Below are 17,535 nucleotides of genomic sequence, written 5' to 3' on the forward strand. Positions count from 1 at the left end.
GATGTAACCGCTCTGAGAATATCCTCTTCGGGGATTTCCATTCTGGACACGTACTTACCCCTTGATCAGAGTGCTAGCTTCAGCTTCAAATATTTATCTGTCTGGCAGGACTTTTTGTCCTGACTTCCACTTTTATTGTTCGTCATCTGGGCGAGGGAGATGATTGGGCTTTACTCTAAAGTGGTGGTTCACTGCCAAGGTTGGTTTTATACCATCTTAGTTGACTGCTAAGGACTAGAATTCTAAGCGGAAATTCATAATTTGGAGCAAATTCGCTGAAAGGAAGTGCGTTATACTAAATATTATTTTTGTAGACAGCAATTTTGTCTTTAAACAGTACCTTGAAAAGTGACCATGTATGATATTGAAGCGAACTATTTTTGAGTACAAACTCCAAGTTTCAAAAAAATGTAATGACGTAAACTGCGGTAAGAGGAAGTCTTGTGAGCGATTAGATCAGATGACTTCCTTTTTTAGTATTTTAAATTAATTAAATTACTGAATTCTTATTTCGCGTTCTCAGCTATTTGCCTTATTATGCAGTCATTACGAGGTGTGGCTATTAAATAACGAAACTATTGCTGTAAAAAACATTTTATTTTAAATTTATACATATTTAGGTTATTATCACCTTCAATATACACCTCTCCTCCTCTATTCCTATAACGCTCCATGCGAATTTACCATTGTTCGAAACAGTGCTGGAAATCTTTTTCTGTGAGCTCCTGCATGACGCGTGCCGCTGCAACGGACTGCTGAAATCGTGTTCCTTTTAATGCAGATTTGACTTTGGGGGGAACAGATCTAAAGTCACATGGGGCGGCCAGGTCAGGCGAATAAGGCGGATGGCCTTATAGACTGGGATGTTGTACTTGGCTAGGAATCGTCTTGACAGACAATGCAGTGTGAGCCGGCGCCGGTTATCTTGATGGAGAACCCCGTGACTTGTTCTTCCACAAATTGGGTCGTTTTTTCCTTACTCTTTCACGGAGTTGAAACAAGCACCTCACCGGTAGTAATGTTGATTAATTAAGGGCGACACGGGTGGTCATCATCTTCGACGTCTTCGTAAAAGTTGTTTTAAAAGCTTGGTTACCAAAGTTTTAAACTTTTCTTGTTATCGTCCCGTTTTTCTCGGTTACTGTAAGAATTACATGCTTGATAATTGATTTTGTGAATTACACTTGAAGCATTGTTCTATTTTTAGTAAATGCCTGCGATTAATACCAGCGATTTCTTCTCTATTCCTTGTTATTCCTTGTTGAGATGTATGAAAAGCGGGTTTTCCCCGGACGAACCACGACTAGCAGGTTCCTTCTGGCAGAAACAGGATGAATATGGCTCGGCTATCCGGCTGTAACCAGCCAAATCCTCTAATCTCATTGTCTGTCCCGCTCCCCGCCACTCTGATGACAAAAATATATTCCCTTCTTCTTCCACTTCTTTTTTTTTCCTGGACAAAATTCCGTGGCGTCCAGAGTCTGCCCGTGTGTCTGTGATTCCACACTCTTCGCCTGGTCGCCTGTAGGAGTTCCATCTTTTCTTTTTTTTGTGGGGTAGAACGTCCACCTGGCATCCCAAACATCCCACCCATTCCCTGTTATAGCCCTTGCTCTATAACGACAAGGGGGTGGCAGGTAATTCTGCCCACTTTCTACCACTCTCTCCCGCTCCATATGTCCACCTGGTGGTCCTATCGTCCTATCTCCGCTCTAGTTAAAGTGTCTCTGTGTTGTGCATTACAGAATTCAGGAGCAGATGAGACTGGAACATGATTGTTGTACGGTTCCCTACAAGTGTTCCCCTTCCTATCCTTGGTCCTTCTGATTTAGACCTTATCTCTTATTTTCTTTTCTTACTTCCCCACGCCCCCCTAGCTTTTCAAAAGAAATAGCACCTCCTGCCTTATTCATTCTTCATTCTTCTTTGGACCACAAGATGTATTGTGTTGCACTGGGGCATAACGGGGGGAAGGCATCGACTTCATCCTTCCAATATCTCTGCAGCTTTCCTGCCCCAGAATAGGAAGAAGGAGTACCCGGAGATTCAGCTTCAAACTTCCTCCTGAAACAGCAGAGTCCCTTTTCCATCAGCTGGCTTTGCTTATTCATCCCCTACCCTCCTGGACTCTCCCCTCAGGTTCGCTACCTGGAATGAAGCAGCCCAGATACTTACAATCTATCTGTTATGGATTAAAGAAAAAGTATTTGTACAGATGATGCTGTTCAAGTATCCAGCCATTGTTAGTTTGTGGAGGCAAGATTACTCGGACTCCAGTTAATAACCTGGTTGTTCCCCTACTCCTCCTCAGCCTTTTTTAACTGTCTATTGTGCTGCAGTCAATCCAGAAGTTTTTGCTCCTTATTTTCTATTGATGGTTGTTTTTTTTAAATGAAATTTATTCCAGTGCACTCTATTTCCGGAATTTCTTGCTTTTCATTTCTCATACATTCTCGAGGTATACACTTTTTCTTACTCAAAATATCGCACTCAGTATTTTACTGAAAATTTTATTAGAAAATTGGAAAATCTATCTGTAAAGTGGTACTTCCGGTCAGCAAGTGTAGTGGGGGTTGGGGACGTCCCCTAGATCAAACATCGAAAGTTTGGAACCGGATGGGGAGGAAATCGGCAATATTTCCCAGCACTGCGGACCTAACCACATGATCGATTCGACTAATCTTAAGTCGAATATTTCCTGCATTATTCTGACGTTTGTATTTTTTGGTAAATTTTTTGTACCGAACATGAAAATCCAGTTTTGAAACTTAAGACTTGTTTCCGTTTTTTTTTTTTTTTTTTTTTTTTTTTTTTTTTTAATCTCTTTCCTGTGACTGATGTGAATGTAGATTGATGACGAAACAGAGGTTAGGGGAATTCGATGAGGTAGACGACATACGTCGGCACAACCATCACATACCCCCCGATGACTATTCCCTCCCTTGGAGGGGTAGAAGTTCTAGCTAGTTCGTACTTAGTGGGAAAGTCCCTGTAAAGTCCCGCACTGCCACAGCTTTCCCTAATGTGGGTGGTGTCTGTCTCTCAAAGCTGCAGAATGTCCAGTGGAGTGTTCCCTCTTAAGAGATTACTCTGTGGCTGGTTCTTCTGTGCTCCCCCTCACTCGTCATGCTGGATGGAACACAGCAGCTGTCTAGTCTATCCCGTCTGTCTAAAATGTTTCTATACTTCTGGCCGCCACTCTCAAATATAACTATGACATAAGCTGCCAGTGGTACTTACCAAGAAGTACTTCATTGAAGATATTAACACAAGCGAAAATGCCATTCTAAGTAAATCTGGTATGAACACTCTCACGACGTACTGTATCTACTATTCTCGAAGTTCTATCTCTTGAATATACTTCTAACTCAACAACTAATTTTTACCATCACTATCCAGTATGGAAAAGTGATAAAGGGAGGTAAAGAATAAGAAGAATGTGGTTTCTTAATGGACACCCGGGCATGGACTTTGCGGACTTGCCAGTTTAAAGACGCTCGCGAAGTATTACTGAAGAAACAAACTCAAGTCAACTTAATTCTGTTTAGTGATTAACTAAAAGAAAAGAACAAGTAAGGGAACACTGGATGTTGCTAAGTACCAAGAAATAAATCTCTGCAATCAGATCTACCATCTAGACATATTGCCAAAGAGCCCGCGTATCCCCCAACAAACAAGGTCATCGGGATCTCGGAAATATTAACTAGTTAATAATAACGTGGAAATTTGAAACCGAAAAATGGGCGATAGATGGCAGGAGCTGCCGCATTAATATAAATTTGGAGTAACCCTTTGAACTGCAAGAGCGATATACTGTTTACCGCTAACATTTTTAAAAATAAGAAATTCATTCCTTCCCGTACGCTCGGCCTGGCCAGTGCCTTTGATATCGTTATCGTCATTGTGAGTCTTGTATTTTCTTGTTATTTTGTTGTATTTAAAGTAATTATTCATTTCATTGTACGCTTTTCGCTCTACCTTGCTTTAGTTTAGAACTTACTTACAGTTGTTCTGTAATAAATCTCTCGATCTTTCTTTGTAACAATCTTTCCTTAAATAAAGGTATTCTTTTGTTTGTCCAATTATAGCACAAGAGAGAATTTTATTTCGCTCCCTGTCACCCCGGGTGATTGTCTACAGGATCCTCCCTCCTCTCTCGAGTGAGCTATCCCGCCAGAGGCGCCCTTAAGGGTATCTTTCTGTTTGGGGCTGGTTAGGGATATCGTCTCTGATAGCTCCGGCTATCTTCGGCTATCTCTGGCGCCCGTAAGGATTCCGTCCCTCCCTCTCCCTTCTTGCCGGTCACAAATTAATATGAACCATGTTGAAGGTTAATCAGTGCTGGAAGTTGTCCGCCTTGCAAACTTGAGGATTTGGAATTATATTTTGGAGGAAAGCGCTTTGGGCATTTGTTTGCAGTTGATTGCCTGAAAGGCTTACAACTGCATGGTGGAGTTTATTAGCTCGGAACCGTTGTGCAGCTTGTGTCAGACCGGAAACTCACTTGCTGTTCGATTGCGTTGCAATCGAGTGGTTGCACTTTGAAATCTTTGAGGCCAAATGAGATAGTTGCGCAAAAAGAACTATCAAGGAAAGTCCTCAACCTCTTTTGTAGGGGAGGTTACGCCTACTAGATCCTAAAAAGGGGAAGGCACAATAAGCCTCTTTTGGCGCTGCAATCGTGCTATGAAACCTTTGGCTCTTTGGGACCAAAGGAGATATTGTAGCGCAAAAAGAACTAGTAGGGAAAGTCCTCAACCTTTTTTTTTTTTTTGGAGGGGAGGTTTCGTCTACGAGATCGTCGCGGCGGAGGGCACAAGAAGCCTTTTTTTGACTGCCGAGGGGCATAGGTTTCGCCCCGTTACCTTTAATGTCCAAATGGTATGTAAATAATAAAAAGTACCTAAAATTGCATTCCCATTTCAAAAACAGTGACATGTTAAACAATCCCCTTTTGATTGGTTGGAAAAACAAACTTGGTATAAAAAAATTGAATTGGATTTCCATTGGGCGCTTTTCCAGTTTAGAATGATAAATAAATCTTTCCCCGGATTTGTCAAACGAAATCCAATCAATTACCCGATCATAGCCCCTCAGGGTTGCCTCTGAACCGATTTCCCCCCCACCACTAAATAAACACACTTGAGAACAGAACTGGAGAAGAGTATTCCAGCGAGCCAGAGTGCATGGTAAACAAAATCGGCTGATCAATTTAATGAGATGGGGGTTATAATTATTTTCAAGATTAAATGGGGGAGAGTTTTCCCTGAAAATATCTTTACTTTTATTAATTAATTTTTTTTTTTAAATTTTACTGGTGAGCAGTAATTGAAAATAAATATCGTTCGGGATACAGTGAACCAGAAATGCGCCTCCAGAAGAGGAGGAGGTTCCCTTTTGGTAATCACATTTATGGAAACAGATCTGATGAAATTTTGTATTTTTGATCATTCCGCACATGGTGAGGTTCCAAATATGGGATCTAGTGTCCTGGGATGGATGTCCACTCTCAGCTGCCTGTTGTAGGGTTCCCAGCTCCCACTTTGTTGGAGGAATATCCGCAGTATTGTTGGTTGTGATGAAGAGATTTCAGATCCAAGCTCTTGGCTTAGCAAATTTTCCTCTGCAGTCTTCTAAAAAAAACTGTGGCTGTGTCATGGACCCGGCCGTGTGTTGTACGTGAATACGTTTACGTAACGGGTTATATTTTTTATATAAAATATATTTATCTATGTATTTAGGATGAAATCAAGGAAACAAATCGACGATCGAATACAATCTATCGCTATACAGTCCGTTGTCGATGTAGAAGCGATTTCATCATCCATTTGCATAATTTCAACCGCCCCAGCTGCACAGATGTACTGGTCACCGTCGTTGATCCGCTCGGCCGCATTCATTCTTTTACGTTTTACGGCACAGCTTGACTCGGTCATATGGTGTTTTATTATTACCATTCGATTGTTCTTGAGAAGCCCTTTCCAACCGAATACGATCTCTGTATTTGGTTTTGGCTTTTCGTCGCGTATAGGCCGACATTGTATATATTTGATAATATTTTTTTATTCTAACACCTTATTATATTCACTGTCACTATTTTACACTAATGTTTTATATACAATCGATGGATTGTGACTACAGCTGACTTTTTAAAACAAACGAACATCATAGCTTCTCCGAGTCAAAAGTTACTACTAATTGCAAATCTCGATACGCAGCAAAATGATCTCAAAATGGCGGTGCTTCCCCCTCTACCGCGCGCGTTGCGTCACAGTCCTCGCTTATCGTAATGAATTCTTTGATCCTTTAGCTATCCAGTGGGTCTAATTTAATTTTTAGATGTAGACGATAGATTCAAAACTATAATGCTAAACTGTATCCCCCTATTTTTTGTTATCATTAGGTTTTTTTTGGATTGCCTCCATATGATAGCAAATTTAAAGACGTATTCACGTCAAAAAAAACTTGCCCCTGCCACACCGTAATAGTCCCCGAAAATAACAGGAGGCAACATCCTGCCTCCAGATAATTTAGTACTGGTAAGGGCTGAACAGTAACATGGCCATGGATTTACAGCTTAACATGGATGAATATGGCCCCCAGAAATGAGCCAATCATAACGTAGCATCATGATAAAAACCACAATTTCTAGCGATTCAATTTTGTACTGTCGATGCTTTGCAAGAACATGGGCAAAGGAATGGGCTCTCAGGTGGAAATAATTTTCAAAAAAAAAAAAATTGTTATATAACCAGGGGAAAGCATTCTTTTAAAATTTTCACACTAATTGGGGGTAGCTGGAGGAAAGTTTTCCTTCTCTTTCTTTTCCTAGCTCTGTCTCCACCCACGAATTCTGTCGTACCATTTCCGTGAGTGGCTGATATAAAACTTTTTTAAAGGTCCCAAGGTCCCCTACTTCCTGCCTACTGCCTACTAATGGTCTTGCAGTTCTTTCTTACACTATTTAAGATGTAACTCAGGGGAGGGGATTTTTATTTTATTTTTTTGAGATCTAATAAAAATTACACGGCGGAAATAGCTTCATAAAATGAACATTTTATTTTCTCCTTCCGGTTAATTGTTGAAACGTTTCTAAGCTAATTAATTGCCTCTTACAATAGTAACGACGTTTGGCTTCTGAGATATAACGTCACAAGACACTGAAATGCCCACATTTCGGTAGAGAACACAATTTTGATTAATTTCACCAATAATTGCAAAGATCGTTTTCAGTAATTCTGTGAACTGAAATTGTTGTGGCTTGTTTGATACAATAAAGGAGCTAGCCGATTTACAATGCTCTGACCTACCTTTTCAGTACACCAGAGCAGATTAAAGATCTAATTTTTTTTTCTGAAGTTTTAATCGTTTAAATAAGAATTTAACAGAATTTGACAGGATAGATCAGAATGCCGTAATCACCGCAAGCCTTCAAGCAATCGCTACGAGTACAATTTGAAGATCAGCTGTGCTAAAGGAAAGTGTTGACCAAGATTACATTCTTACGCCTAATAAGAAGTGTTGGAATCGTATCTTCATTTTCAGAATTGGAGTTCCCGAATTTTCCCGGAGGACCAGCTGATAGATTTCCTTAAACGTGTTTAGCGAAGGGATGAATTTCAGTAGGAGGTCATTCGAGTGCGATTCAATCAGTTCAGATGTTTTAAGGGAACAATACGCGACAGTTGTTTTTATTAATTTTCAATAAGAAAATAACAATTTCCCGTAACTTATCCATTTCCGCTTGCTTTAGTAACATAAAACAGAAAATGTTACGCAAGAAAAATATCGATTTTTGGTGTCTTTTTCATAAATTGGTTTTATTGCAAATTCTGATAATTCATCAAATACCTATGGGGGGAAAATTGTTTAAAAAAATCTAAAATGTATTTTAATAAGAAATAATTGACATTAAAAATGTGGCCAATCAGATTGGAGAGTAGAAGTGCAGAAATGTAGGCGGATAGTTGAGCTAATAGGAAGCCATGCTAGTTTTACTTAGCCACGCCTCGTCATAGAGGCCACGCCCAATTCACAATGGCCACGCCTGTACCAAGGAAATCTGTACTGGACATGAAATATTAGTAAAATTATGGTTTATATTTTATTTTTTGGTTTTAGAATTAGTAGTTCTATTACAGTTGATGCCAGGCAGTCAAATTAGATTAATTTTTTTTTTTTAATGATTTAAGGCGCGCCAACATCTCAGGTTACTGGCGCCCGGAGCTTTTTTGCACTGCCGGCCTCCGAACAGTGTTCTCTCATTACAGACAACACTGTCCATCACCGGACAATGAGCTGTAAGAAGCTTCTAGGAAGAGAAAATCTGCAGCTGGATCCGAACCCGGGACCTCCGCGTGGAAATCCAATACGCTAACCGCATAGCTAATCCCTTCCCTAATTAGATTAATTGTTGACTTAATTTATTTTGTGTCTTTAAAATGAGCACATTTACGATAGAATATTGTAGAAGTGTAGAAGATGTCGAAGTGAAAAATGTTTTAAGTCAGTTCTGTAGTTGAATTGTGAGTTGGACTTTACTCTAAATTGTCATTTCGATATAATTTACAGTCTTACATGCTGCATACTGCTTGTAAGAATTAAAATTTGGCATGGCCGCCATACTAGGCGTGTGGCCAGCATAAAGTAAAAGTGAAAAATGTTAAACGTAAACATAGAAAAGGCAATTTTTCTTTAAGTAGAGTTGAGAAAATGAGTTTCTCACGGTTCCCAAGATAATGGTCACTTTGATAAAGTGCAACAATTAAGGTGAGGCTTAAAAGTGGCCGGCCACACCACGTGTACGGTCACGTGTAATTACAATTCTAAAGACGTATTTTTTCTTTTTATTGTAATATACAATTAAAATAAATAATTACAACCAGGTACGGGTTTTGAAATTACTTTTTTTTTAAAATTTAATTACAAATTTTTAAGAATCGCATTAATATTTCAGTCCCATTAATATGAATTATTCTATTTAGAAATACGCTAAATGGGACTTCCGCTTAGTACCTAGCCAACTTGCTCCTTTTCTAGCAAAACATCGCAAATTGAACTTCCTGGAATTTTCCCTTGATAAGCAGCTATGTGCACACAAATAGACGCACCCACTACAAACAAAAACCGGAAGAACCCAAAACGAATACTTCCAGTGAAAACTAGAAGTCATTTCAAATTGAAATTAATAAAACAAAAATGTGAAATTATTCCATAAAATTAAAATAAATAATTAAAAAGCAATAAATTTTATAGTGGAATAAATAATTAATATGCATGTATTCCAGACGGATGTAATAAATAATAAAAAAGAAACCTCTCTCTGGAAAACTTTTATTACTACTGGAGTGTGGGGAATATTCTCTCTTTTAACAGGAAATAGTCCTGGGTAATAAAACTAATTGAAGAAGTAAGTTATTGTTGTTTGTTAGATTGATAACTTCTGTATGATAAACACTAAAAAGCAATTAGTATACAATAATAATAATAAATATCGTTTAACCCAATTATTTTTAACTTTTCTTTTGTAAAAAAGAGAAAACTTTATAGATTTATTACTTTTCTTAAAGGATTGAATCAAACACAAGTTAAACATAAGATCGGTTTATTCACTTAACACATAACACATAATCGCTAACGTACGGCACAACATAACCTAAAAGCACCACTCATAACTCAACAAAAACTCATCCCCACTCATACACACCCTCAGCAGTGTTACCACTCCTATATCAAAAATAACTTTAAATTTACCTACATCATTTTTTAATGGATAATATCTTGTAATGAGTTCCAGTGAATACTTTTCATTAAATATAAAACAGAATTCTCACTCAAATTAGGTATTTAATTTAGACACCCATTAGAAGACGCGTCAATGCGGTCTACTTTTTGGAAAATGATTTTAGGTTGGCAGTGCTGGATATATTTTCATTTTATCCTTCGTTGCATGCTACGCTTGCTTACACTACCAATCGGAAACGTGAAGTCACAATCTCTATAGTATTATCAAAATCGGACTAAGCGTTACAGAAATATTGGTAATAATAGTTTTAGAAAGAGCCTTATTTGGGTGGGGCAAACTCCCCTCCTTATGAGGCACGGCGTCGAGACTTTTAAAGTGCAAATCTGTACAAAATTTCGATTCGAATGACCCTTCATTCATGAAAATCGGTTCACGAGTCGAGAATTTGCAACGATTGCTATTCTTCCACTTAACAAGTGTAAGAGCTGATCGCCGCTTTAATGTTACGTAGGGGAGCCCTAACCCTATCATCCTACCAAATTTTATCAAAATCGGGCCAATATTTACAGAGTAATTAGTAATAATAATTTTGGAGGGGGCCTTACATAAAGGAGGCTAACTCCTCTCCCATTCAATGTACAGGATCGAGACCCCCAAAAGGCACATCTACATAAAATTCCGAATCGAATGATACCTCATTCATGAAAATCGGTTCTCGCGTTTAGGCGCTACGTTGTTTACAAAAAAGGTAATAACTACCAATTAGGTGTCGTAGACGGAGGCGACTAGCAAACATACTTTACTGTAAATTTCTTTTATTAACCATTAAATAAAATCCAAGGCCTAAGACCGGGAATCAAACCCAGTACCACAATACATATTAGCTTCGCAGGTCTCGCTTCTAACCGCTCGGCTACCGTGACGCCCCACAATCTCTATATTAAACTGATAAATCCCCACCTGATGATGGCTGTAAGTTCGAAACCAGTCATGGTTACAATAAGCATGCGCATTATGGCGGATAAAATCAATATTTGAAGTATGGTTTACATAATTATTTCATTTGTAAAACTGTTGCAGGTACTCTTCGTAGATTCAAGGTCACATCATTATGTGCGAGACGTGCATCATTGTGAGATTTTGTTGACCAGTTTCGATTCCGCTTGGGGCATATTGGAAAATCCACGCCATTCTTTGCCACCGAATACCACCTGTCGTTATCATTTCCAAGGTAGAAAACATGAAACCGTTTGGGTTTCGTTTATCAAGTACCATGCTGCACCTGCAGATCCGGCTGCTTACCAGCTGACTGCTGAATGTAATGCCAGGCTTAGGATCTGGGATGGAAGGATTACATCCCTACCCGGACAGCAGGTGAGTGGAATTGATTAGTGTTATCGGGGAGTTATTGGATTTTATATTCAGTTGATTTCCTGTTTTTAGCAGAGATGCCATCTTTTTTTCCCTTTTGTTACATTTTCCAGATGAACGTCAGTCTACTTGGAGAATTTTGCAAAGACGAAGTACCAAGACTTTGTGACCATACTTTACTGAGTAACAGCTCAAGATTTACGCGTCCTTGTTCTCCGTCGGAGAGTTACGTGTCATCCGGCAGTGAGCTCACCCTGGAACAAACGCTAAAACAAGGCTCAGTATTGTTTCCGTTGGATTTCATGGTACGCTACGAATTCGTGGACACTCTGTTGGAAGGGGTTCACGTAAAAGGCTCGGCAAACCCATGCGATCGTGTGTTCACATCATCCGTCACATCACCATCCGGGGGTAAATTCCAATCGCCGAAAAGTGTTTTCTACTATGGCCGTGGCGGTGCGCACAATCTCAGTTGTATTTTACGTTTCGAGCCGACGCTTGGCGAACGTGTCCAGTTGACGCTGACGAAAGCAACGTTCGGTGGTCGTGCTTGTTCCACGCAACAGGACGCCCGAACTGGACGCTGGCGGTGTGTCCATAGTTATTCGCCGAACGTTACCGGCATAGCGGAACTATGGATATCTGAATATCCCTGGCCAGGAGTTCAATTACCAAGAGACTGTCTTTGCTCGAATCTATCTGATCTGCTGGTGATTACAACGCTCACTTCTTCGTCGGTTGAAGTGAATTTCACTGTTACGTTGATGAATATCACGCAAGATTTTAATCATTTCAATTTCGAGGGTGAATATCAATTTATATCTACATTTTCCGAAGAAGACGTGGAGAACTGTATAAAGTACAAGAAAGGAAGACGTCTACGGGGATCATCGGGTGATATAGCTTTGAAGAGTCCGCGCACAAGAAAGAATGATGATGTAAACGAGATAATCGCCGAAAAGCTGAGCATCAATGGTGTCTTTGATAATCTCAATGTCGGCTGTGATCAACATCCTTGGCTAATTGAACCGGACGATAATACGAACAATTTTCTCTATTTAAAAGTCCGCGGCTATGAACTACCATCTAATCGATGGAAAAGCGATATGTTCCAGTGTCAAACGTCGAATCGAATCATCGTATATTCTGGTATCGAGACAAGAGATCCAAAAGTGGTTTGCCCACAAGAAGGTCCGCCAGTGAATACGCATCGTGTAGTTGAAGTATTCTCCGATGGATGGAACCATAGCACATCGATCTCGATATTGAATCCAAATACACGATCATTTGTGGTGGAATTTCTGGAGCAAGAGCCGGGAAGTTATTCTGTTTCTTGGATGGAGGTGTCCAAGCGACCGTTGTTGACTGCCACTTCCTCTTTTGTCATGTCTTCCACGACCATTGACTGCCCTTACAGGTAAGAATTACTTTCCTATACAAATACAACATATTTCTTGGTGAAGTACGTCCCCAACGGGAATAATCTGTATACAATCATACTGTGTTGAGGATTGAAGGGTGCGCATTGCTAGTGGTGGCAGGCTGGAACCGGTACATCCTGGAAAATCATCAATTCGATTTTGAGAAAAACAATTGCTTAATGTTTTTTTTAAAAAAATGATTTAAAAGGTCAAAGGTTTTAAGGCGCGTCAACATCTAAGGTTATTGGCGCCCGGAGCTTTTTTCACTGCACTGCCGGCCTCCGGTGCAATGTTCTCTCGTTACAGACATCACTGTCCATTAGCGGACAGTGAGCTGTAAGAAGCTCCTAGAAAGAGCAGCTGGATTCGAACCCGGGAGCTCCGCGTGGGAGTCCAGTACCGCATAGCTAATCCCTTCCCTAATTGCTTAATTTGTTAATCTTCACACAGACTGTTTTTCCGTACGAACCCTTGATAATTACTTTGCTTAATATTTATGTTTCAGATGTCCTGAACTGAACGCCTGCATCAGTTCAGCACTATGGTGTGACGGAGCCAAACACTGTCCATCTGGCTTCGACGAAGAAGAAACGAACTGTGCTTTCCAATTTGGCGTACCCGTACTCTATGTGGCGATCGGCGGCGGTGCTTTGATTGTGCTTACCTTGTTGATAGCCGTGACCGCTTGTTTTAAATGCCGACAAGCGCGTAAAAATCGCCGTAAGAAAAATTGTCGCAGCCCAAATCCAGGATTATCAGGCTCTCGTTATCCGCCCAATCCGGAAGACCTATACATGGATGGTAAGGATTCACTCTGTTGACAGAACGTGGTCGCCCTCGAGACTACCGTCTGACACCACACGTTCGCTTTGCGCCAGATACAACGCTACGACGGTGATTTGTGGAATTCGTCGTCAGTTCACGACTGACGCAGTTGAATATTCCTCGAGTGGCGAGAAATAAATGCAAGAAGATAAAATAGAAAACGTGCGTGATGATTGCTCAACATAGTCTGAGTTGGGGGAATAAGTTTTAATGGAAAAAGGTCATAAAAATTTCTAAAAAATAAAAACTAAGGTATAAATATTGTGACAGCATGCCCTAAAATCTTCCCAAAAAAGTTTTGGAAATTATTTCCTCAAAATAAAGCCCCTTCTTCCTTTTCGCCCTTACGCTGGGCCTTTTAGATAAATAAATCCAATAATTATAATTCAATTCAGTGTAACATATAATTTTAAGGCCAACTTTTTGTGTGTAATATTTTTATTTTTGGGACAATACTGCCGATTTAAAAAATAAATATAAGAAAAAAAATAAATAATTTGATAAATAATGAAGTTTCGAACTCAAAATCTACTTTTAAGGTAATTAACAATTAAACATAGGACAAAAACAAAAAAGTTATCCAAAAATCTATTTAAAAGAAATACAAAAAATTTGTAAAATATTCTATTTATAAAAAAAAACAAAACGATATAATTGATAATACAAATAAAAAATGAGAAAAATCGATAAATCAGCTGTCAAAAACGTCAACATACATTTATTTTATACCAACAAAATAAATTTTTGTCAAAAATAAAAAAAAATAAATAAATAAAATAAAAATAAAATGTAAATATTAATACTGTTTATACAAACGATAAGAAGAAAAATTACGTCATATTTTTTATTGTTTATATAAAGTATTTTCAGTTTTTATAAAGTTAGGTAAAAATAAATTAATACAAATAAAATAGGTCAATTTATTTATTTTACCTTTTTTTAATTTATTTATTGTATATGCTTTTGTTGTTTATTTTCTTGCTGCTCAAAAAAGTTAACCTAAAACTCACGTCATTTTCTAAAATGAAATAATCTAATGGCTATTGGTCCAGGCGAGTTTATCGATCCACTAAACCTTGTCTTTACTCATTCCTCAACTTCCCTCCACTTTTATCGCTTCCTTTCATCACACTTTTCTCATCCGGAAATGCTCTTAGTACAAAATGTACGCAGTGCAACCGTTTATAAATATTTTTTTTTTATTATTATTAATTAATTGCAATAATTTGTACTTCACACAAGAAAATGGTGAATCAAGTACAAATCAAATATAACTGTTTTTGTTTAGTCGAAAATCTTTCGGGCAACTTCGTTTAAATTCGTCACTATAACAGCGTTTTTTTTTTTTTTAGAAGCATTTCTAGCCTAGGCGTATTCACGAGATCATTCGGACATCTTCGCACATTGTCGGGGGCCTAGCTACTTGTTCGGAGAAACTCCGTTTCTATAGCCGCTTAGAAGCTCTTTAAAGGTTATGTAAAAAGTTATGAATCTCTCGGCTTGAATCGGCTCAGACTCGGTAACTTACGCTCCAGTTTTTGTCGTAAAATAACCTTTATATTGAAAAATAAATGGTTCTAATTTTGAGCAGCTTATATTTAACTTTAAAATAATTATTTTTTGTCAAGTTTATTTTTTAATTGAATTCTTTATTTTAAAGACAAACATACATTTTGACGACTTGTACTAAGCACATCTTTCTATTGTGTTATTGGTTTTTGTGTTATTATTATTATTGTTTTTTCGTAATCGAATGATAGGCCTAGATACAGTCGTCGAACTCAATGGCCCAATGAGGAATAGGTCGAGACGTATGTTTCTGCTCTCTCTGTTGATAATAATTATTTTGAGATATATTTATATAAAAAGAACTTAATGTGATTATTACGAAAAAAACATTAACTGTCTATGTATATAAATATATATTATATAAATAATTAGTTATTTAGTAAAAAAAAAATTTATGTAAAGTCATTGTAAAATTTTATGAAAAACAACCATAAAACAAACCAAAAAAAAATTAATAAAAATAATAATTTTGATGTCGGAGGTTTTATTTAATTTTTCCTGCAAACTATATAACTTTGTTACAGTAAATTAAATGAAAACAATAGAGAACAACCTATCACACAATGGAGAGAAATAGATGCCATCACTTTTACTCACAAGTGAAGTAAAGTAATGGTTACAAAAAAGAAGAGGTTATAAAGGTTTGCGTGATATCGCTGCTCTGTTTTGCAGATATGTTTAGTCGGAAATCTTTCGGGCAACTTCGTTTAAATTCGTCACCATAACAGCGCTTACTGTAACAGCGTTTAAGGGTACGTTCACAACGGAGCTGTGAGTATAGATGATAGCAGAGATGATAACTGATAGAGTAAAATATAATCGCTGATTAGTGTGCACAACGGAGCTGTGATACATGCAACATGCCCGAGTAATGAAGAGTTTTTATGTTCACCAGCAACGAAATGGTATATTAAAACTGTCCGGTAGGACAGTTGTATAAGGGTTGATCATCAAAAACTGCACGAAAAAGCGTAACGTTGAAAAACACCCAACTTTGACAATTTTTTTCTCTTTTTCTATAAAAGATAAAATTCCCAAATTTTCTTTATAATGTAGGGCAAATCCTCCTTTATGACTGTAATTTTTTTGCAACAACCCAGATCTAATAGGTTTCGAGAAAAAAGTTGCTAAAAATGAGCAAAAACGGCATTTTCAGAAATTGTTCTTGTTCTTGTTCTTGTTCTTGTTCTTCTTCTTCTTCTTGTTGTTGTTGTTACCTTTTTTGTAAACAACGTAGCGCCTAAACGCGTGAACCGATTTTCATGAATGAGGTATCATTCGAGTCGGAATGTTATGTAGATGTGCCTTTTGGGGGTCTCGATGCTGTACATTGAATGGGAGAGGAGTTAGCCCCCTTTATGTAAGGCCCCCTCCAAAATTATTATTACTAATTACTCTGTAAATCTTGGCCCGATTTTGATAGAATTTGGTAGGGTGGTAGGGTTAGGGCTCCCCTACGTAACATTAAAGCGACGATCTGCTCTTACACTTGTTAAGGGGAAGTATAGCAATCGTTTCAAATTATCGAAACGTGAACCGATTTTCATGAATAAAGTGTCATTCGAATCGAAATTTTGTACAGATTTGCACTTTAAAAGTCTCGACGCTGTGCCTCATAAGGAGGGGAGTTTGCCCCACCCAAGTAAGGCCCTTTCTAAAACTATTATTACCAATATTTCTATAACGGTTAGTCCGATTTTGATAAAATTTAGTAAGAAGAAGTGGTTAAAGCTCCTCTACGTTGCTGTGAAGTGCCATCATGCTCTTACACCTACTAAGAGGAAGTATTGCAATCGTTAAAATTTTCAATGAGTGAACCGATTTTCATCAATGAATTGTAGTTCGATTCAAAATCTTTGCCTCTTTGCCTTTTAGGGAGAAGTACTGTAATCGCAGTTTATTTTTCTTACTCCTCTTAAAGGGAAGTACTGAAATCGCAGTTTAATTTTGCTATTTACGTACAAATTACCTTCCTATTTTATTCAAAACGCTTTCTCAAAATAATTGTTATTGAGGATGGTTTGGGGACCGCAACTATAATCATTCTTTAAAAAGATCTGTCCAGTGGTAGTAACTCCGACTAAATTTATTATTCCCAATTTTAATAAAATCTGTAAAGCAGATATGTAACTTTGCAAAACATACAAAAAAGAAAATCTATCCAAAAGGTACAAAAATCTCTTTGACAAAAACTTACAGTTTAAAATGTTAAGTATAAGGGTTGATTAAACGCCAAAAGGTACACAAATCAGCTAGTACCCAACATTTCATTAATACTTCATTGATATTATTTTAAGTAATTTTACTACATTAATTTTCATTAATATTTTTTTCAATTTATTAGATGTTTCACAGACCCTTATGCTGGCCAGTTCATTCATTTTCTTTTTCTTTTCTTTTATGATTTAAGTCGCGTCAACATCAAGGTTATTGGCGCCCGGAGCTTTTTTCAGTGCACTGCCGGCCTCCGGACAGTGTTCTCTCGTTACAGACAACTCTGTCCATCACCCGGACAGTGAGCTGTAAGAAGCTCTTAGAAAGAGAAAATCTAAGGGTCAGCAGCTGGATTCGAACCCGGAACCTCCACGTGGGAATCCAATATGC

The 17,535-nt window shown here is 38.0% G+C and overlaps 1 protein-coding gene across 2 annotated transcripts in view; it reads left to right on the plus strand.

Annotated features, from left to right (window-relative positions):
* Positions 1 to 15,789, plus strand: part of LOC141453409 (uncharacterized) — a 602,514-nt gene extending 586,725 nt beyond the window's left edge. For both annotated transcript variants that reach the window (XM_074126614.1, XM_074126612.1), the window contains 3 exons: positions 10,826 to 11,119; positions 11,230 to 12,533; positions 13,043 to 15,789. In XM_074126614.1, the coding sequence (XP_073982715.1) occupies positions 10,826 to 11,119; positions 11,230 to 12,533; positions 13,043 to 13,358 (1,914 nt within the window). In that variant the 3' untranslated portion in view covers positions 13,359 to 15,789. The remainder of the gene's footprint in view (positions 1 to 10,825; positions 11,120 to 11,229; positions 12,534 to 13,042) is intronic.
* Positions 15,790 to 17,535: the final 1,746 nt, after the last annotated feature.

This window comes from Rhodnius prolixus, unplaced genomic scaffold (genome assembly GCF_049639745.1).
Source record: "Rhodnius prolixus isolate KJV_2025 unplaced genomic scaffold, Rpr scaffold_3, whole genome shotgun sequence".
Lineage (NCBI taxonomy): Eukaryota > Metazoa > Arthropoda > Insecta > Hemiptera > Reduviidae > Rhodnius > Rhodnius prolixus.